General features: G+C 35.6%; 2 protein-coding genes across 3 annotated transcripts; one reads left to right on the top strand and one right to left on the bottom strand.

The window, feature by feature from the left end:
- The first annotated feature begins 4,296 nt into the window (after window positions 1–4,296).
- LOC149414576 (uncharacterized) lies at window positions 4,297–13,497 on the top strand. Its single transcript, XM_089644238.1, has 5 exons — window positions 4,297–4,388; window positions 5,309–5,422; window positions 7,662–7,814; window positions 7,906–8,142; window positions 13,229–13,497. The coding sequence occupies exons 2-5, from the start codon at window positions 5,329–5,331 to the stop codon at window positions 13,495–13,497; spliced, it is 753 nt and encodes a 250-aa protein (XP_089500364.1). The 5' UTR covers window positions 4,297–4,388; window positions 5,309–5,328.
- Window positions 13,498–19,940: 6,443 nt separating this feature from the next.
- Window positions 19,941–22,772, bottom strand: LOC149414575 (uncharacterized). Of its 2 annotated transcripts, XM_089644025.1 has the most exons (4): window positions 22,679–22,772; window positions 22,072–22,261; window positions 21,278–21,427; window positions 19,941–21,129 (listed from the first exon to the last, which is right to left on the bottom strand). In XM_089644025.1, exons 2-4 carry the CDS (start codon window positions 22,223–22,225, stop codon window positions 20,183–20,185), a joined length of 1,251 nt encoding a protein of 416 aa, XP_089500151.1. In that variant the 5' UTR covers window positions 22,226–22,261; window positions 22,679–22,772; the 3' UTR covers window positions 19,941–20,182. The 2 variants fall into 2 exon arrangements, with proteins under 2 accessions (XP_089500151.1, XP_089500152.1); XM_089644026.1 differs by lacking the exon at window positions 21,278–21,427.
- Between the last annotated feature and the right edge of the window lie 619 nt (window positions 22,773–23,391).

Genomic DNA, 23,391 nt, shown 5'->3' with positions numbered 1-23,391 from the left:
ATTAAAATAATGCTTACCTATGGAATGTAATACGACAATTGGGTTTATTCTCTTTTTCACTTCTATTTTTACAAGTTTTCATAGCGCAACCGACCATTTTGCCGCGTTATTTCGTAAAACGAACTCGACCGTAGCTCGACGCTAGTTCGAACAAGAATGATGACGTCACATTCTTTTGATTCATGGGAAGCCATACGCGAGCCCAGCCGGCTCAATGGAACCGGTATGGGGAGTGGGGATAATACGCTTTTAATCACTTAGGGCAGGTCTACTAATATTCATATGTCTATGACTTAGCCCAATTGGAAGTTATCCAAAGAAATTTCATAACAAGGTGAGTAACTCTAGTTGCAGGTTAGTACAACACAGAAAATTTGTTATCTAATGAGGCGGTTAATTGACTATTTATAGAAACAATTCACATTCATTAGTAAAAGGAGCGTAACTGATGGCAATTCTTTACCTGGAACTGACGTTTTTTATACGCATTTAAACAAACACAAAAACTAACATTTGATTCAACTCAATGACAATGAACAACAACTTGTTGCATTTACGATTTTGAAAAATATTGATAATTAATATTATATACGAAAATAATAATTTACGCGAAAATTAGCCAACCGACGCACCATTTCGAAAGAACACCGATATGAAGTTTGCGCATAATTCGCGTTTGTTTGTAGGCAGTACTGCCAACCTAACAATAGAAACCACGTAACACATAATCAGAAACGCAAAAATCTAAATGCAATTAATAATAATTGACAATAATATACTTATCTGGTATGTACAATAAAACAATAATTTTACCAGGTATATCTTTTATATATTAAATAAATATATATTATATATTTATTTAAAATGCATTAATTTTTATTTACCCACTTAGGTAATTATTCGGGATCGCTGGCAATGCTTAATACGATTTATTTTTTATATAAAACGTTTTGATTTTAGATTAGGATAGGTTAGTATATGTACCGGTTTAAAACAACAAGCCCCAATGGACAATCTTATAGTGTATCGGCATATAACTCCGCTCTGGCCTTGAAACCCATTTATATACACATATTCGACACCTAGCATATGGCCCATTCACACTTTTAGTTTAGATTTTATTAATCAAGATGGCGTCAAGTGAAATGAAATTATCGCTGCGTGCGTCCCTATGATTTCGGACTTTTACAGAACGAACTTTAGAACTTAAAAAAGCACAAAAACTTCGAATGTGGGCTACAAAATAGATCATAAGGATTAAATTATAAGTCGTTAGAAGATACTAAAAGCTATCGCAATCATTTTCGAATTTCGGAAGAACAATTTGACGTACGTAAAGATTTTTATTATTATTACGTCTAAGATTCAAGAAAAAATCAAAAAAAAGTTAAGCGCGCGACTGTCCCGGAAAAAATAAAGTTACAAATTACGCTAAGTAACCTGTCAACGGGGGATTCTTTTTCCTTATATGCACAGAGTTCCAAAAATACGATATCATTGTTTATGAAAGAAGTGTACGTTGCAATATAGTTGATGCCCTAAAACTTGTTATTAAGATAATTTTATTTTTATTTTTTTAAACATTCAGAGATGTTTATAACATATAGAGATTATTTAATAATAATAACTACTAAGTTACAACAAACATTTCAAATATAATATTATTAACTGCAGTGTCACGGGCATTCTTATTTTTGTAAACTTCTTGCTTTTGATCCCCAAGATAAGGATGGCTTTGATATAGATCCAGAAATGTAAACATCACATCATCATATGAGTATAATATTGAAAAAAGTTATTTATTTAAGTATTTATTTATTTATTAACGCCCTATTGGGCTTTTAGATTATTACAATACATTATAATTACAGTATGTAAGTACAAGTAGGAAAATATTGTTCTATTAGTTACAGTGCATAAGTATAATACCAGTACAACAAGTATGAATATATTATTATATTAGTTACAGTATTATAACAGTACAACAAGTATGAATATATTATTATATTAGTTACAGTATAATACCAGTACAACAAGTATGAATATATTATTATATTAGTTACAGTATTATAACAGTACAACAAGTATGAATATATTATTATATTAGTTACAGTATAATACCAGTACAACAAGTATGAATATATTATTATATTAGTTACAGTATTATAACAGTACAACAAGTATGAAAATATTATTATATTAGCTACAGTATATAAATAAAATAACAGTACAAGTATGAAAAGATTGCTATATTACTTACAATATTTCGGCCTAACTCATGTTTCCAAAACAGCTGTATTACGACAGAATTGCACGGAATCGCGGCCGGGATAGTGAACTAATTCGTGGTTCAGTTCGCGTTTTGTTCGCTAGATGTATGCGTAGAATTAGATCTGGGCAAGATCTAGAGTCTAGAATCTAAACGACATACGTCACTTTTTTTCTGTAAGACGACAAAAAATTACCAAATCTTTATTCGGCCATGAGCTGAGCTCAAGCAACTGGAGGAGGAACAACAGAGACCACACTTACAATGTTGACAGTTTTGAATAAAATGAATCAATATTTTTATTCCATATCAACATCATAAGTGTGGTCGTAGCGATAGCTACGCAGTTGTTCCTCCCCCTCCAGCTGCTTGAGCTCGGCTTCGTGCACGGCCGAATTTAATTTCATTTTCAACTGGTCTATCTTTGGTAGTTTTTTTTAACGTCTTGCCCGAAATAGATCACCTTTTTCATGCCCAGAAAAAGTGATCTATTTCGTCCAGATCTTGTTTTTTGCCTTATTTCCTGGGAATTTCTCATCATTCCCATAATTTCCGCCACAGTTCCATCAGCACTTCCATTCCTTTTGTACGCCCCACTGGTCGTGGGCGTCTGATAAATCTACGATAGATGTGATATCAAGATTGCCTGTGGTGGGACGTCCTTTCCCCGCTTGGCCAATTTTCTCAATGCGCCTTTTAATCGCACTGTTGTAGTAATTACTTACATCTTAACTTATTCCAGTCGTCTTTACACTGCTCAACTTAAACAATCATATTTTTTTATTAACCACAGGTTTTTGGCTACGGGAAATTCATTTCGATCTATAGTATTCAGTTATCGCAGAGGATTTTCCACTGTAAACAATATAGTCAAAGAAGTTTGTGAAGCTATTTGTAAACATCTGGAATTTTCCTATTTGCATTCAATTGGTGCTCTAGATGGTAAACATATCAATATTAAGTGTCCAATAAATGGCGGTTCAGACTACTGGAATTATAAAAGTCAAAATTCCACAGTATTGGTGGCCTTAGAAGATGCTAATTATAAATTTATAACGGTAGACGTTGGCTCATATAGAAGAAACAGTGATACCCATTGGTAACAGGACGAAACCGTTACCATACGTTATAGTGGGTGATGGTGCGTTTCCGCTGAATTATTGTTTAATGAGACCGTACAACAAAAACGCCTTGCTGAACAATGAACCGAATAAAATTTTCAACTATCGGCTGTCTCGAGCCAAAAGGATAGTGGAAAATGCATTTGGAATATTAAGAGCATTTTTTTCCAAAGATATTGTTAATGATTCCACTGCAGACTATTCATAGTAGAATATAATTCATAGTAAATGTAAGACTGAATTTCTTCAGACTATAATTCATAGTAAAATGTAAGATTATTTTTTTTCCAAAAATGCAACATTACCCAGAAGTTGTTAATGATTGTACTTAAGACCATAATATAATCTGTACGTTTGCAAAATTTTAGTCAGTTCAGCCTCATCATACAGCCTGAGAAAACGTCATTAAAATTTCGAACCCAATTGTGCCCATACTACTGAAAATAGCCCGGTGCTGTACATATATTTTGTAAATTCTAAGAATTCAGCGGAATTCGACTAGTTTATAATTAAAATTATCCTTTGGGAATATATTCAGCTAATAGAAAAATTGTCCCAAATAATTGTTTTAGAGAGTTTTCTATTATTTTTAGTCATGTTCATTATACTTTTGAAGCAGAAAACAACAATCGATTTAAAATGAAAGTCCTATTCCATAGATATCGCATTTTTTGACAGGTTTACCGCCCGATAATGGCCCTTTGTTATAAATTTCATTAATGATTGTCAGTGTTCTGTGGATATGTCCTGTAATTTGCTTCCTAAAACCTTACAACGCAATTGATTGTGTTAAATTTATACAACTTGAGACTATTTCAATAACCATTTTATACATACATATACATTTTTATAAGCAAAGTTTCGTTTATTTAGTTAAGCATTTCTACTATTCTAGTGACTTTTCTTCAACACTTCGGAATTGTCCGCCCTATACGTTGGTGGGTTCTCGCCATGTTGTCTAAGTAACACCTAACCTCCTTAATTGGCGATTGTTTAATGTTTTTATAGCTAGACGAATTCGTTCATTATTTATTGACGGCCGCTGTCACAAATTTAATGAAAGCGTTTAGTTAGTTGATTTAAAATTCCATTGGTAAATTTTATCTATTTTGTCTTGCATACACTCATTATATTTACGGGGGGGATAAGACCGAGTTAGTTTAAAACGTTCTGAGTGGTCAATCTTGTGTCGTTTCATTGGTAAAAGCGGCCGTTAACAATATATTGATAATTTATAAATTGCGTTTCACCACAGCGATTTTTAACCGCCAGGGATGTGGGTTTTTTCCTGCTGCAATTTATTTGTAGCTACTTTAAAACCAATCAATTCAAACGTTTTTTTATAGGAAATCTACATTTCCAGTTAATAAAACTAATTATCAATATATATGTTAGGGGACAAGTTATTTAAAAGCAGAATCATTATTCCGACCGGCACAATGTCAATGAAAGGTTAGGTTAGGATAGGTTCGGTTAGGTTAGTAGGTAGGTTAGGTTAGGTTAGTAGGTAGGTTAGGTTAGGATAGGTTCGGTTAGGTTAGTAGGTAGGTTAGGTTAGTTCTGCATCTCAGAATAATAAAAGTCGTGTGCCTGCGGGCTAGCGTGGAGTTGTCGGTAACATTTTGTTTGTATAATATCAGAAATACAGACATGGCCCTTCATAAGATTATGTTCTGTCATCAGAATAGCAGTTTTAATTCTATCGGCGAGGCTATTTATACCCAGCATACCGGACAGAAAGAATGATGGATGTAACCAGAGAATTATTAATCTAAAGTCTATTAAGATAAAAATCTCTCAGAAAATTGTTTTGCTTTGTTACAGTTGTACTTTACTCTAAGCAGAGACCAATTACGATGATCGGATTTCAACTCCTAATTAAATAATGTTTATTTTTTCAGTTTTACTTTATTTTCAGCCGAGAACAATTACCGCCACATGGCAAGACGGTATAACAGCAGTGCCATGGATCGTCCCAACATAGAGAGTGTTTTCATCAAGATGGAACCAGGGTCTCAGGAAGAGGATGAAGGTTTTTTTTACTTATTAGTATTATTCTTAGCTCTTGCGAGTTCAGTGAAGAAAATATGCATATACAGTACAAAAAATTTATTCAAAATTGAGAAGAAATCAAATTTTCTAAGAAACCAATCCTGGTTCCGAAGGCAATTATGAATTATCTGTATGTTCACATTCTTGCGTATTCTCAAAACAAACCATTCCTTGGAGTGCAATTCATAATTTTCTCCTTAAGTATCATTTGCAAAGCATATTTTCTCTTTAGTTAATAACAGTCAGTGACAACAATATTACGAGCAAGCAAGCTAATAAATACTTGAACATTGGCGGGATGGATCGAATATTTTACAATTGTTTTCGTATGCTTAATTTGGATTTTTGAATGCTGATTTTTTTTTAGTTTTTCTACTATATTTTTTCTTCCGACTTTATGTCCGGGTTAAATCTTCCACACAGGAAAAACTAAACCTTCCACACACTTTCCACAAATGATCATCTAGTCAATCCACACAATGCAAGTGCATTATATAAGCATAATAAATACTAAACAATACAAGATCAACAACACGTCAACTCACCAGAGATCAAAAGGGAAAATAATTCACCGACTCCAGGTTTTTTCATATCAGAGGGTTCGGCTCGGTAGAACTCCGAAACTGGACCTATAAATCCTTCTGATCCCTCAATATAAATATTTTAAAAATCTTTCGTAATCCTACATGTATTTAATATAACGGATTTTTGCATTTTTATATATATATATATATATATATATATATATATATATATAAATTCTTTGATTTTTTTATTATTTATTTATTTGATAGATTTTTGATAGATCTAATAGCCTAAATTTTGAATAAGAGAGCTAGGTATAATGCCAGTAACCGAAATAACAAATGGTTATATTTTTATAGTCTGAGAATGCCAAATTTTTTTATCTCATTTCCTAAATCTGTGTATTTTCTTAGTTTTTCACTAACAGATTTTTGAATAATAATAATGATATAATTTAAATTTAATAATAACATTATTATTAAATTTAAAAAAAACCGTCTATTTTTAAAAAGTTCTGCTGCGACTATTATGTTCTTATTACTACGCGCGACAGTTGTTTCGTTTAATTAATCTGTACTTTATATAGAAGTTTCTAATTACTCTCTTAATTGCTCAATATTTATTATTTTTTTGATAAATTAATGTTTTTAAGACAAGATTTTATTTATGCATAGCACAAAGGATAACAATTATTTTTATAAGCAATAATTGTTCGCCTGAAACACTCATCCACATTGAAAAAATCTCCTGATAAAAAATACATGACGCCAACGGGACTCGAACCCGTGTCCATTCGATTTCCAGGCGAATGTTCGATGTCCAGTGTTTCAGGCGAACAATTATTGCTTATAAAAATAATTGTTATCCTTTGTGCTATGCATAAATAAAATCTTGTCTTAAAAACATTAATTTATCAAAAAAATAATAATTAATATTTGACAAGTTCAAGTATTTCACCTAAAAATGTAGACAATTTGTCTCAACGCCATCTAGTGAGAGAGTTAGCACTTACAATGCCTTTCTCATATAAAATAAAGTTGGTTGTTCTCAGGTGAAAAAAAATGTAACAAGCAGTAATTGTTGAATGAAACACTAGCATATATTGAATAATTTCGCGGGTAAGAGATTAGCCTCCATAGCTCAGTGGTCAGAGCTTTCGACCGGAAATCGAATGGACACGGGTTCGAGTCCCGTTGTCGTCATGTATTTTTTATCAGGAGATTTTTTCAATGTGGATGAGTGTTTCAGGCGAACAATTATTGCTTATAAAAATAATTGCTCAATATTTTGTAAGTAACAGAATCATATACATGTACATCTCCACATATAGATGATCCAGAACTTTCAACTGTTCATATATATATATATACTAACCTACTGCATAATGTTATTATATTTTCCTTATAATTAGTGTAACTCGCTCACCAAGTACAAGAACCAGTCTCTTCTTTGGTAATATTGCGATAATAAATAAGTTTTGTACCTATATGTAATTTATATAACACCACTGTACCCACTTATATCTATATTAAATATAAAACAAATTATTAACGTACTGTTGATGAACCCTTAACATATTCACTGTGTGTTCGTATATTTAAAGAGAAATTGATGTATTTATAAACATGTAAAATCACTCTTTATTATTTTTGTTTCGTATTTATTATTTACCTATTGTTGTTTTGTTGTTTCAGGTAGCATTAATGTGAAGAATATTCCCATCAAGGCAGAATCGGAACCCCGAGAAGAAGATGCTAGAGGGATTCCTTATATGGAAATAGACATAGACCTGCAGGATGTTAAAAAGGAATGCTTAGAGCATTCTGAAAGTATTTCTCACACTGCAGGTAAAATTGATTTGCATTTGTCTGAAATAATAATTTTGCTGTTGTTATTATAGATACCTACTTATTGAGCTTTATCCGCCATCTATTTCAGACTTAATATCGGAACCGAAAACGCATCCTGGAGGAAAACCTAATTCAAGTTCCCATTCTCACTACTTCGGCCACCAATCGTCAGTGTTAGCGCGGCACTTGCTCACCCGTACAGGAAAGAAACTATTCTCGTGTTCTGATTGCAATGCTTCATTTTCTAAGAAGGGGACATTAAAAGTTCACATGCTCATACATACTGGAAAAAAACCTTATGCGTGTTCCTTCTGCGACTATTCATGTTCTCAAAAAGGACATTTAAAACTTCACATGAATGCTCATACTGGAGAAAAACCTTTTTCGTGTTCCATCTGCAGCTATTCGTCTTCTCAAAGGGTATCTTTAAAACGTCACATGTTTACTCACACTGGAGAAAAACCTTTTACATGTTCCATCTGCAGCTATTCATTTTCTCAAAAGGGACATTTAAAACTTCACATGCTTTCTCATACTGGAGAAAAACCTTTTTCGTGTTCCATCTGCAGCTATTCGTGTTCAACAAACGGAAGTTTAAAAGTTCACGTGCTAATCCATACTAGAGAAAAACTTTTTTTATGTTCCTACTGCAGCTGTTCATTTTCTCATGAGGTATCTTTAAAGCGTCACATACTTACACATACCGGAGAAAAACCTTATTTATGTTCCGAATGTAACCATTCGTGTTCTCAAAAAGGACATTTAAAACGTCACATGCTTACACATACAGGAGAAAAACCTTTCTCGTGTTCCTACTGCAGTTATTTATGTTCAGAAAAAGGACATCTAAAAAGTCACATGCTTACCCATACTGGAGAAAAATCTTTTTCTTGTTCCCTTTGCAGTTATTCATGTTCTCAAAAGCAATCTTTAGAATTTCACTTGCTTACCCATACTGGCGAAAAACCGTACTCATGTTCTGTCTGCAACAATTCATATTCAATAAAAGGACGTTTGAAACGTCACATGCTTACGCATAGAGGTGAGACAACTTAATCGGGTTCCTACTGCAGTTATTCGTGTATTTCAGAGGGACGTTTTAAAAGTCACATGCTTGCCCATACCGAGAAAATCTCTTATGCATGTTCCAGTTGCAACTATTCAAGTACTTTCCATCTCAGTAGAGAAATCAATTCTCGAGTCGGGGAGTAGTGTCATTACATTTTTAATATAAATGTATAATATTATAATTTCACAATATTTGGATTGAATAACCTGGCAATATTTGAAAATATCCTACTACCGCCACAGAAAGCGGAAAGTGATGCTTGTGTAGTGTCGGGGGACTAGTACGACATTTGTGTGGCACCCAAACGCGATTCCAATTCAGTCACTGACCTGTCAATGGACAGTCACATAGTGGTATGAGACGTAAAATAAAATAAAACAAGGCGTTAAGATAACAACAATTTAAACATTTATGAATTTTTTGGAATATTTGAAACGAATATTTCAATAAATCATTTTTCCAAATCCAAAGACTACATCTGATTTTTAAACTGCTCGTATATTTAATTTGGCTTTTTAGTTTAAGCGCATTATTGCATAATGATAATTATCCCTAATAACTTTTATTTTATTTTATGTTTTTAATTTGTTTTATATATTTCTTACGAAACTGAGTATTTTCTTGTTAAATTGTAAGAAACCTCTCATTGTAACATTTTTTTTAATACATTAAATATTATCAGTAAGTTTTTTCTTTTACTTATGTTAAAAGTTTTACTTGATACAATATGCTGCAGCGTGAATTAAAAGTAGGTTTATTTCTGGCAACTAATATTTTATGTGATGCGTATTGTATTATTTGTACTATTTTCTGCTGAATGTAGTTTTGCATACCTAATTCATAATATGATAGATTCATAGATAGAAAGGTATTTATTATTTTAATGTTCTATGGAGGTTGAAAACTGAAACTAAACCTGACTTCGAAATAGATGTCTCTTTTTTAATGTAGTAATAACTTCATATAGTCATTGTAGCCTTTGGGAGGCGTGTATGAATACCGCCGCTCCATTTATTGGATAACTAACACCTCTGCAATGCTAAGTGTGGTGTTTTGTTGTTTGCCACTGTTATGGTTCCTTTGATGGGCACTTTAATATTCCAGTTAGGACTTTATAATATTAATAACTCTCTCGGTTCGTTACAGTATTTATTTACGATGAAGGCTACGACAAGCTTGTACAATAGAGGATATGATAACGTCAGATCTTTAATAGGGTGAATTCTCGTCTGCGGAGCGCGGACTCGAGCCGCGCTCGCAAAGCCTATGCCAAACCAATCGGAAGTGCTCGGCGATCCCGAGTAGTTCCGAGCGCTTCGCCAATCTACCAACACTACACTAAGATTGGCGATAAGTCACCTGCTAAGGCAGGTGTGCCCGGGTTAATCGGGTGAGGATAAGGGTAAGATCCTGCGGTGGATGTGTCTGATACCGGTTTGGAGAGACCCTTTAACCTCCAGCTCTCTCAACCCATCGTCACGGGAGGGAACGTCTCGGATAATGGTAATCAGCGGAATCGACGTAACTGCTACAAAGAACATGCAAAAAACTCTAAAAAGGAACCATGAACGAGAGAATCGCCGAAACACATCCTTAAGCACTTCAACGTTAGCTGAATTAAATGCTAGTATTTCTTCAGCCACATCATCAGAGACAGAAAAATCTGATTGCTCCATGATCAAATGCGTTATTAAAAAGAAAATAAAAAAATCGACGCTTAATTTCCCTACAATATCGAAGACATGTGATAGGTATGGAGTGTCTGACAGAGCAGCAGCAGCAATAGCATCATCTGTTTTGTTCGACATTGGGTCTGATGTTGAGGTCATTGATCGGCACGAGTTACGAAGAGAGAGAACTAAAACTAGAGAAAAAATAACGGAAAATGCAACAATTACAGAGCTCTTGGCCTTATACTTTGACGTGAAAAAAGACAAAACTTTGAGTATTGTTAAAAAGGGCGGTAAATGCTACAGGACTATGGTTGTGGAGGAACATATCTCACTAATTCAAGAGCCGGGATCCATTTACATGGGATACGTGGTACCTGATGTTGGGACAGCAAAAGGAATAGAAACCGCGATAACAGGGTTTCTGTTACATAAAGAAGTTTCCCAAGATAGAATTATGGCAATTGGTTGCGATGGTACGAATGTAAATACTGGAAAGTATGCTGGAATTATAAGACTGCTTGAGAAAAAGCTACAAAAACCACTTCAGTGGATAATTTGTTTGCTTCACATGAACGAACTGCCTTTGAGACATCTGTTTCTTCATCTCGATGGGTGTACTTCGGGACCTAAATCTTATATTGGTCCACTGGGAAAATCACTGGAAACCTGTGAAAAGCTGCTTGTTAAAAAATTTGAACGCATCGAAGGTCAAATGCTACCAAAAAGGCCAAAGATCTGAGTTCAGACCAACAGTACTTGCATAAAATTGTCTCGGCGGTAATTTCAGGTGAATTTCCAGAAGACCTAGGCAATAAATCTCCAGGGAAACTATCACATGCCCGTTGGATCACGCGTGCTAACCGAATACTACGTTTGTATGTATCTACTGAAGAACCATCTGAAAATTTGAAAACTCTGGCTACTTTTGTGGTCAAAGTTTACGCACCGTCTTGGTTCTCAATTAAAAATAAACCATCATGCAAAGATGGCACGCGTCATCTGTTCAATATCATTAAGGCCTCCAGATACCTGCTAGAAACTCTAAAAAAATATAAAGATCCTGTTATCCAAAGAAACGGCTACTTTGCGCATCCTGAAGGGATTCTACTTGCGATGATAACAGATGATAAAAAACATGTTAGAGAGCTGGCAGCCCGCCGCATACTAAAAGCACGCAGTACAACTTCCAACACCTATAATGTTTCAAGTGCCATTGATAGATTTCAATGCTTCTACATATATTGATTTAATAAATTGGCAGGAAAACTTAACCGAACCACCGATTTTGAAAAACTTATCGGACCAGGAAATTCAGAATATCGTGGAATCTGGTGGCGAAAGCGAACTATTGTTTATAAGGCTTCCCTGCCATACTCAAGCTGTTGAAAGAACTGTAAAGAATACGACAGAAGCTTCCATTTCTCAGTGCACAAGAAAGTCGCGACTAGGTTCCATAAATGCCAAGCTGGAATCGCGGAACATAATGCCTAAATTTAAAACTAAAAAGGATTTTAAACCTCAATAATAAATGTATAATTTTTCAAGTTTGTTTCAAATTTCAAGAGCTGTAAAGACTACGACAGAAGCTTCCATTTCTCAGTGTACAAGAAAGTCGCGACTAGGTGATGCCCGGCTGGAATCGCGGAACAAAATACCTAAATTTTAAACTAAAAAAGGATTTTAAACCTAAATAATAAATGTATAATTATGTTTAATTTTTTTTTTTTTAGAGCGATGCCTTAATAAACATCTTAATATATATTGTTTATCATTTAACACCTACTTACTACTAAATTAATCATAATGTATCGCCTTAAAAACTTTTAACTTTTTTACCCTAATTTTCAATTTTTGGGGTCACTGCGCAGGCAGAGGATCTTAATTAAATGAAATGAAAAATCCCACGTATTTTTATTTTAACATAAGGCACAAATCCCCCCCCCTCTTAGAACTCTGAATCATAATTTTTGTTGTTTGTTTTTGGGGTGTTATGCCGTGTTGCGCTAACTCCTTCTTTAGCCGACGTTTCGGACAGCGTTGCAGTGTCCATCATCAGAGAAGATCCGGTAGATCCGAAGATGTGTCTACCGGATCTGCCCTGATGATGGACACTGCAACGCTGTCCGAAACGTCGGCTAAAGAAGGAGTTAGCGCAACACGGCATAACACCCCAAAAACAAACAACAAAAATGCTTTTGGCCGTGAGAATCTAAAAACTTATCTGAATCATAATTTTTTTTTTCATACATCCGTGCTGCTTAATTACGCATGTGACGTTAAAATACAATCAGCCAATCACGGGCCGTTTTAAGTTTGTCAGTATTTGATCGTTTTTAAAATCAACAATTTTTAATGAAAACATAAAAAACAAACATTTTTAGTACGATGATTAAAATCAGAAAAATGATCTTTAAATATTCCATACATTTTCAACAGAATCCCTCGTTTGTGGAAATACCCCATTAACGCAGAAAACATGTTACCTTTGGAAAACGACACAGTTTGGAGACACAACAACACACTCTCACAAGGTGCTCTGTACTTCTCTGCAAACCCCTCGCTTTGTTAAGGCTGTAGGATCTTGGTAGTGTGACAATGAAAGGTAAGGATGTTGTTGTTGTCACAGCGTTTATTGAAATTCGGAATAACAAATCGGTTGAGTTGTGCAGTTGAGAAATGGCTCTGGATAGATGATGGTGATGAAGCAGGCGTAGACGACGATGTCGGCGATGGAGCCGTGGAGACCGGCTTTGTTGCTGCGTTCAGCACTGATGAAGACGTGGGGTCTTCCGGATACTCCAGTGTGAACGAGGTAGGCGAAGGTGTGACGGACTGGTCTGCAGATGAGTGGAAGATGCTGACCGGGAATACCACGGGGCCGAGGCGTAGACTCTCGGTATGCCAAGTCGGACTTGTTGACTGGAGTGATGTGGTATGAAGACCGATGATGACTGACTGATGTACTTAGGTGCTCCACCGCTTATATAGCTGCCGATTCCTTTGTTCTCGTCTGGCACGGGTTGGAGTAGCGTCTGGACTTCAAACCCGCAGAACCGCTGACTCGGTTTATTGTCTGGGCGTTTGCATCACCCTATATGCAAGTCAGCAGTCTACGTATGGCGGTACTGATATTATTATTGAAGTCTCGAAAGAATAATAATTGCTGTCTCGGCTGTTTTAACACATGCCGTCTGGTTATGATTTTGATGACTCTAGGAGCGGTGACATAATCGCTACAAGGCAAAGGTGTTGAGGGAAATCTCAAATGTGGTATACACCCTATCGGACGCCTCTGGTAAAAACACGGCAACTACCACGTGAAAGATATTGTCAAACTAGAAAGAATGGACACAATAGACACCACCTTCACTAGGTTACCACCACCACAACAAACAAACTTACGGCTCTACCCTAATCCCACGAGATTTGGCCCTCGTGCAGACAACAGCATGTCTTAACACGTTAGTTTCATATAAAAACTCACATTTCGACCTCTGCATGATAACCCTCTCTTTTTTCCAAAACACAGAAGGATCTCAACTTCCTGACCCAAATTTGTTATACTGTTGTACTTTATTTTGACTTAAATAGCATTAATTTGCCTTGTCAAATACACCGAGCCAGGTCACTCATATCAAGTCATCCTGTGTCTCTAGGTGCCTTTTGTATAAAATTTGTAACATATAAAGTTCACAACATTCGTGTTTGTGGCAATTCTGGCAACACCAAGTGTGTTTCCTAGCTTTTTTGTTTGGTCATTTTAAGTAGGTAAAACCCAATCAGGGTCTTAAATAAACCACTACAAACCCTTTTTTTGTAAGCAAAGAGTTGGTAAAATCAAATAGGTCTCTTTTGCTATACTTGTGTCTTGTGTAAGACATCCTTGTAGGCACGTGTCTTGTATTATTGCCAACATAACGCATAAACCCAACCAAAGGTTATGCCATCGTCATTTTGTCTTTTTGATAATACCAATAGCCACAACTTGATCGTTTATGACATTGTGTATGTATCATATTTTTTCCGGAATTGAAATTGTACTTTTTTAAAAATATTAAACGTTGGTATGTTGTTTTCATGATACATGAGAATGTTAAAATATCCACCATGAGACGAGGGATCGTTATAAAATCTAACACCATACATGAGAATGTTAAAATATCTACCATGATACGAGAAGCTCGTTATAATTACTTTTTTTACTGGCTAACATACGCTGTGGCCAAAGAGATAATTTGTTCCATTAAATGGTTATAAATATCTAATGTTGTACCGTCCTTTCAATACTAGGGTTCTTTCGTAAATCGTTCAATTTTACATGAGACGTGGAGACGTCATAATACTTACCATGATTCGTGCGAACGATGCAATATCTTGTTGTTTTCTTTAAATAAATTGACACTATGTACTTGTTCTACCGGACGTAGATCATTTTTATCCCGACTTGTCGCCCTTAATCGGGACCTTTTGTTAAAAATCATCACACTGCTCAACAAACATGAAGCTGTGCATTCAGCAATTTTTCGGTTATTGATACCTGTGGAATTCTTGTCAGCGTACTCAAGAATCATCCACTATTCATTGACCATGGACTAGCAATCAGCTTCACTTTTGGTTAAGAGGTATCGTGTCGTGGGAGGTCAAACGGGACATTGACACAAAAACACCTAACTTGTTATCTGGGAGACGAATAAGAAAACTCCCAGGTTTGTGAAATTTGAGCAAGGGTCCATCATGTTCTCATAAACTGTAGAAAATTAAAAAACGACCCCTAATCTTTCACCAAATACACGTGAAAGTTTAGATTGTTATTACTGTATATTCTCCCTCACCTTTTCATCAAATTCGTGTACATTTGTAAAGAGTCAGGAAATTTGCTGGTTGATATATTTCGTCCTCACATAGAGATCGAATTGGGAACTAGCCTAGTCACCATCAATTTTCGCTGCTCAACCCTCCATCCTTCACCTTTTCATCATATTCATGTATATTTGTAAGGAGCTAGGAAATCTGCTGGTTGACCATATTTCGTTCTCACATAGAGATCGAATTGGAAATCAGCCCAATCACCAACAGACCTTCTCGCTCAACTCCATGTATGTTTTTTCATCCCTCATTATCCTTGAGGTTAAGTTCATGAATCTGGAAAGTGAAGTGTATAGCGTATCGTCTGTCTGTAAGACAATCTTTATCCATGAAATTTACTTCAAATAATCTCTCCTTTTCACCCCATTCCAAGGTAATCAACACACATATCTTGTAATTTTGAAAGTCGTAAGTTGCTATCGCTCAAGCGCTAACACCGGCCATTGAAGGCCAACTTCTTTCAGAAACTTGGTGTTACTACTGTACAACCACCTACCTATACCTTGTATTTGCTTTTGATACAACAGTATCAAATAGGTAACCTCACACCAGTCGTGATACTTTTTGTCTTCCCAAATCTCGGGATACCCATAGTGTAGTCAGCATATCGATTATCTCTCTTCTCTCTAACCAACTACGTTTTTTTTTCTCTTTCATCTCTTCTCTTGAACACAAATTGTTTCTCTTAAAACATTTTTGCATCATTGGTCTACCAGGCAGGTAAACTTCAAGAATTTTGGCTCTAATAATAACCTGTCCCTGGATTAAAAAGAAGACCAGCAGCCCTCCTCATCACCTGCAAGCTGATCTTCACTTCATTGCCGCCTTCACTTCCGTCATTCACATCTCTACAATCTCTGCGTACCAAAAACACTCGACCGCACCCAAATTAGGTGTGAGTCGTGCGTGCAGTTGCAAATCAAGTTGTCTCACCATACAAACAATATTAAAAAACCAACCTCCGAGCATGTCAGCTCATGGTTAGTTATGTTCCTGCCAAACCACTTGCCGTTGTACAAACTCAACATAATAGCCATTGTGCGCTTAAACCATCAATCAACTTACTGGTATTACTCCATGTTATTACCAACTCCATTTCACCTTGACAACCACTGCCCCACCACATCAGCATAATGGAATTCATGCTGGTACGACAACAGAACCCGGATACTTCTCGACCTCCGCAACAACTTATCTCAACCACAACCAAGAAGCACAGTTCAATTTCTAAGGCCCTAGTGAATACTTGAGTGCAATCTCAAATGGGTCAAGTTACAGTGAAAGTGTTTTTTTTTTTTTTTTTTTTTTTTTTTTTTTTTTTTTTATTTTTTTTTTTTTTATTGAATAAATAGTTAATACATAATATCAAAAAACAAGTCCTGCTAAGCCGATTGAATTGGCTTGTCAACAGGTGCTTAAAGTTAGTTTCAAATAACTAACTTCATAACTTCAGTGAAATTACGTCCACTTGGTACTTTACGAAAACACTACGCTCTTTAAACTTAGCTTACAGACAAATGAAATTTTAGAGTCCTTTTTTTCAATCGCATAACCTTTAATGTTTTCTCACCATTGCATAACCATGTATTTTTTTTTCTTTTTTCAAATCAACACTGCAATTTACTCTCTACTTCTCTCACAACAAGGTGAAAAGGATTTTTCTGCGCCTTTTGCTTCATTACCACGTCGCCTTTTACTGGCGGAGAGGGAATGTGTGATGAAGCCCAGTCACCCTATACATTAAAGCACAGTCACCTTATACATTAAAGTACGGTCACCCTAGATCCCCACCCCGCGGACAAAGCACGCAAAACAAATGGTCAAGCGCGCCGTCGCTCCCGCGTGTGCCGGCCGCCAGTCAAAATCCAACCACGGCCTCGAACACTGTTCCCTGCGCCCCGCGAGAATCATCGCTCACTCGAGCATGACGCAATCCTTACCGGAACCCGCGAAATCACGCGACCGAACCGCAACATAAACGGACTCTATTGTGGCCACGAGCGTCCAGCATGACATGGCGAAGCAGTAAGCAACTCCAGAATTTTCCCCCTTTTATTGTGTTCAATTCATAAATTCACCTAGTTACCAATTCACCCTGTTGAGGGGGAGAGAGAATTCGATAATATGTGTTCTTTAAAGCTAATATGTGCTCCCCGTGTAATTCTACTGTAATAAACCTTTGTCCTACAAGTTCTGTTTTGTGATAATTGAAGTGACCTTTCCCCATATACTGACCGTTGGGGACGTGGAAGTGAACAGAGAGTCCCCCACGCCCTGATGAACTTAGATTTTTACCTGTCTACCACGAGCTAGCCTAACCTGCCCTTGGTTCGATTCCAATTTGGGGCCTAAACACCATTTATATTACACTGACTTCCAAGATGGGGGCATTTTACATTACAGTAGGATGATGAATATTTATAAAAAGAATTAGGAGAAACCTTGAGTGTAACAAGCAAGGTACCCACGGAAGAATTCCACAAATCAAAACCACCCAAACCAACCCAAACTAACCTAAACCAACCTAACCGAACCGCTAACCCAACGAGCTACTTCCATTGCTCAGAAAAAATGCACATTGTCAACAATCAATACTGATGCATTCACTATAATTTAAAAAAAATGATACAAAAAACGAAAAAATTATTGGTGCATACAACGAGATATTATAAGATTTGTATCAATTCCTTTTATTGAATAATCAATCAATTTACAGAGTATAATCATTTATGATAACAAAGATTGTTAAATTTATGTTATAATGCATATTGGCCTATAATTTGTTACTTCGCTCTTTTTTCCTTTTTTTGAAAATAGGCATCAAATGACTAACCTTCCAAAAGAAACACACCTGATGAGAGTAACTTCATAAATAACTTATGTAAGGGATGTGATAATGAATGTTTACAATTAACTAGGAATCTAGGTGGAAATTTATCGGGTCCTGCGGATTTGGGGGAATCAAGACTCTCCAGATTATATATAACGTCATCTATAGTGACTGCATAGTCAGATATATTAAGGTTCTCAACCAAATTAGAACAAGAGTACTTACTGTCTACACTTTTAATAACATATATTATACACCACCATAAAACTCAGCAAACAGATTAACAGTTTCCTGTAGATTTTGTGATAGTTTACAATCGAATGACAAATGACATAGTACTAGAAATATAAGTGCAATTTTCTTTTTGGAATTTAACATATTTACAAAATAAATTCGAGTCCTCTATGAGAGAGCCTTCGACAACACACATGTAACTGTTATAACAGTTTGTAGAGAGCTTATTATATTCTGCCCTCAATATATGAAAGGAAATATGATCGATAGCCAGGCGAATTTGTAATTAAGTCTATCAGTTCTTTTGAGAACCATTTCGGCAATTCAGTTTGCCTGTAAATTGTCAAGGATACAATATTTTTGATTGCAAAATTAACAATGGAGTAAAATTGAACAAGTTGTACATTAATATCAGTGTCCAAGATGACGGGTCAATCTGTTTAATTGAGTTCATGTTTGAATAAGCCGCGACCAATTGGCTGGCACAATTCAACACATCCATCGTTTCGTTCTGGTATTATCATTTTATCTTTAAAATTTAAATATATTTTTAATGATCTAAGATGCACGAGCTGTGTGAGAGTCGTAGTTGCGTCCGAGAAGAGTAAATAAAATCAAGCTTTTTAACATCAGCTAAACTAAAGATTTTAACGTTTTTCGTGTGTATCATTTATCTTGCATTTCATGGAGAATTTTGAGGTGTGGTTAAAATTTTCAATTAAAAATGTTTTACGGAAACTTTTAACTGTGAGTCAGCATGTGGTTCATTAGAAAACCCTTTCGAGAATATTTATCGTTGAATGTGAAACATGCAATTTTTTTTCCTGACTCTTCTGTTAATTATAACGTGTCTTCTCAAATCTCCCTTTCGAGTTCATGGTTAGTTTCATTCGGAACAAAAAAAAGGTTAACTCCACTGTGAGTCAGCATTTGTCTTATCAGATTGCCCTTCAGAGATCATAGTTGCATTTGAAAAATAAAAAAGGGTTTTTTTCCAATGTAAGTTAGAATGTGACTAGTCAGATTGCTTTTTATAAAAGATGCATAGCTACAGTCAGAACATAAAAAAGGTTTTCACCACTGCATGTGGCTCGTCAGAGTGCCCCTTTGAGAACATGAATAATATCACTAAGAACATGAAAAAGGTTTTTCTCCACTGTGAGACAGCATGTGAATCGTCAGATAGCTTTTTTTAGAATACAAATTGTTGCAATCAGAACACGAAAGAGGTTTGACTCCAATGTGAGTCATCATGTGTCTCGTCAGTTGGTATTTTTGCGAAGACGAATTGTTGGACTCGAAACATGGCTTTTTCGAGAAGATGTATAATTGCACTCTGAAAATGAAAAAGGTTTTCTCCCTTGTAAGTCCACACGTGTCTTTTCAGAACGTCTTTTTGAGAACATGAATAGTTGCACTCCAAACATGAAAAAGGTTTTCCTCCTCCGTGATTCAGCAAGTGTCTCTTCAGATGGCTTTTGGTAGAATATGAATTGATGCACTTGGAACATTAAAAAGGTTTTTCTCCACTGTGAGTTAGAATGTGCCTCGTCAGATTGCGTTTTGTATAATATGTATTGATGCACTTGGAACATGAAAAAGGTTTTTCTCCACTGTGAGTCAGCATGTGAATCGTCAGATTGCTTTTTTGAGAAGATGCATAATTGCACTCAGAACATGAAAAAGGTTTTTCTCAACTGTGAGTCCGCATGTGAATCGTCAGATTGCTTTTTTGAAAAGATGTATAATTGCACTCAGAACATGAAAAAGGTTTTTTTCCACTGTGAGTCAGCATGTGGCTTTTCAGAGTGGTTTTTTGAGAAGTTGCATAATTGCACTCAGAACATGAAAAAGGTTTTTCTCTACTGTGAGTCAGCATGTGGCTTTTCAGATTGCTTTTTTGAGAAGATGCATAATTGCACTCAGAACATGAAAAAGGTTTTTCTCCACTGTGAGTCCGCATGTGACTCGTCAGATTGCTTTTTTGAAAAGATGTATAATTGCACTCAGAACATGAAAAAGGTTTTTTTCCACTGTGAGTCAGCATGTGGCTTTTCAGAGTGGTTTTTTGAGAAGATGCATAATTGCACTCAGAACATGAAAAAGGTTTTTCTCTACTGTGAGTCAGCATGTGGCTTTTCAGATTGCTTTTTTGATAAGATACAAAATTGCACTCAGAACATGAAAAAGGTTTTTCACCACTGTGAGTCAGCATGTGTCTCGTCAGATAGCTTTTTCTAGAATATGATTTGATGCACTTAGAACATGAAAAAGGTTTTTCTCCACTGTGAGTCAGCATGTGGCTTTTCAGATTGCTTTTTTGATAAGATACAAAATTGCACTCAGAACATGAAAAAGGTTTTTCACCACTGTGAGTCAGCATGTGTCTCGTCAGATAGCTTTTTCTAGAATATGATTTGATGCACTTAGAACATGAAAAAGGTTTTTCTCCACTGTGAGTCAGAATATGAAACGTAAGATCAATTTTTCGAGAATATGAATTGTCGCACTCCGAACATGAAAAATGTTTTCTTCCTGCATGTGTGCGTAAGTGCCTTTTTAAATTCGACTTATGAGAATGGGAGTAGATAAAATGAGGCCAAATTATTTGTTTTTCCACAGGATGCGTCAAGACGATATCTGTTGAAAGAAATAAAATAACACGATTATAAATGCTTAGTACCACTTAATATCTATACTTAGCATAAGAAAGGACAGAATTTGAAATTTTTTTTAACAAATCACGATGTCAGAAATAGTTAAATTTCAGAAAAGAAATTGTTTTTACCGGATTGGTCAATTCTTTCAAAGCGTTCTAAGCATTCCTTTTTAACATCCTGCAGGTCTATGTCAACTTCCATACAAGGGAATCCCCCATCATTATCTTCTCGGCGTCCGAGTTCCGCCTTGACGGTTATAGTCTCCACATTAATGCAAGCTATAAAACAACATGTACGTACATTGACAATTAATGTTAAACAAAACAATTTTTTTCAAAATTAAATATTTTTGATAAAATACATATTTTTTTAACCCTGCAGAAGTGAGAATTAGTTGAAGAGAGTTCAAGGTTCATTTGAGAAAATTAATAAGAATGATGTCCGCTTTAGGAAGGAAAGGGTATTTGTTCTGGAGCACCTTCAGAGTTGTTTTAAATCAACGAAATTATGTTTTCTTCCATCGATGTGTATTTTTAACGTATGAGGATGATGTGGAAAACTTAAGGAATCGAGCTTTTATTGTGTGCATTGGCGGCTTCTGTGATCGTAAGGTATGGCTTTCGACTAGTAATACCGGGATAAAATCCAAGCGTGATACATGATATTATATTCCAGAGTGGGAGATACTATCGGTATCGCCCTGCTATAAACATTTTTTTTCATTTAAAAATCGATTGAAATTATAAGATCTGAATAGGCAGTTACTTCCACCTCCCTCCCCTCCTTTTGACCTTAAGCCACACAACATACTATTACGCCAAGAGCTTAAGAGCAGTTGGGACTCGTGTGGAGTATTCTCCATTGGGGTAGGGAGGTTGGAATAATAATATATAATTTATTTAACATAAGCAATGCAACTAACTGGCTGTCTGAGTACTCTCCGCATATCGCAAACATTCCTTCTTTACATCTGGGAGGTCAAAGTCCAGATCCGTGTACGGCATTTCACTTCCGCCTTCTTCCTGGAGCCCTAGTTCCGTCTTGATGGAAACAGTTTCTGGATTTACTAGATCCATGGCACCGCTGTCGTAGGCTTCAGTAATTATATATACCTGAAACAGAACATAGCTGTAAGGGAACCTTATTTTAAATGAGCCTTATATTTTGTTTGGTTAAATATATTGTCAAAACAATGATATCTTATGTGAAACATTTATTTTCGAAATACATATTGTGACTATCTCGACCTTGAAATTGACATTTGAAATCTGGTGAAAGATTTGTCGGATAACTCAATATAACTAGAACCATAAGTAAAGTTAAGCCGGTAAAGCTTTTATTGAGTCACTAATCCGCTTTTAACAGACTAATTTAATTTTAAACTAATTTAAAAAATATTTTTATTAAAATAAGCAGACGTCTAATTGACAGTTTGAACGTTCCCCAAACAAAAGGCCAATAGATTTCCTGACTTAGGTGTACCGATAACGGCCGCTATTAAAATGATTAGCGTGATAAGTAAAACTTACTAATAAATATCACAAGCACGGGAAGATAAATTTAACTTCGTGGGTTCAACAGTGTAAGCGATATAAAGAAGAACAAAAACCAGGTGATGCGACTGGGCGAATGGCGAAGAAAAAGGATGAGTCAACAAATTAGGTTACTTTTACACAGACAATAATAAAGTCATAGACAAGCATTATGCCACCAGCAGTAATGCTTGTATATTTTATTTAACAAAAAACCGATGTATGCAAAAAGTTACAGACGGGTAAATTAATTATATTGTCTCCAAAATACGCATTTATTGCGTTGTGTTGTGTGTTAAAGTGGTTATCTCCAGCCATAGACTGAAGAACATTAGACATTGCGTATGTAGATATAAACAGTTTGAATAAATGGTTGGATGACAATTACCTATCATTAAAAACTTATTACAAAACAACTAATAGACAGACAGTTAATGGAGGATCATATAAAACTTATTACATAACATTTACACTAACAGACAGACAGTCTGGGGAGGATAATATAAAACACACTTAGCCCAATTATTGGAAGTTATCCAAAGAAATCTCATAACAAGGTGAGTAACTCTAGTTGCAGGTTAGTACAACACAGAAAATTTGTTATCTAATGAGGCGGTAATTGACTATTTATAGAAACAATTCACATTCATTAGTAAAAGGAGCGTAACTGATGGCAATTCTTTACCTGCAACTGACGTTTTTTATACGCA

The sequence above is a fragment of the Hesperophylax consimilis genome, chromosome 20, assembly GCF_061612785.1.
Source record: "Hesperophylax consimilis isolate HC1 chromosome 20, BYU_Hcon_1.0, whole genome shotgun sequence".
NCBI classification, from domain to species: domain Eukaryota; kingdom Metazoa; phylum Arthropoda; class Insecta; order Trichoptera; family Limnephilidae; genus Hesperophylax; species Hesperophylax consimilis.
The sequence above is the reverse complement of the archived record's forward strand: the minus strand, read 5'-3'. Positions and strand labels throughout refer to the sequence as shown.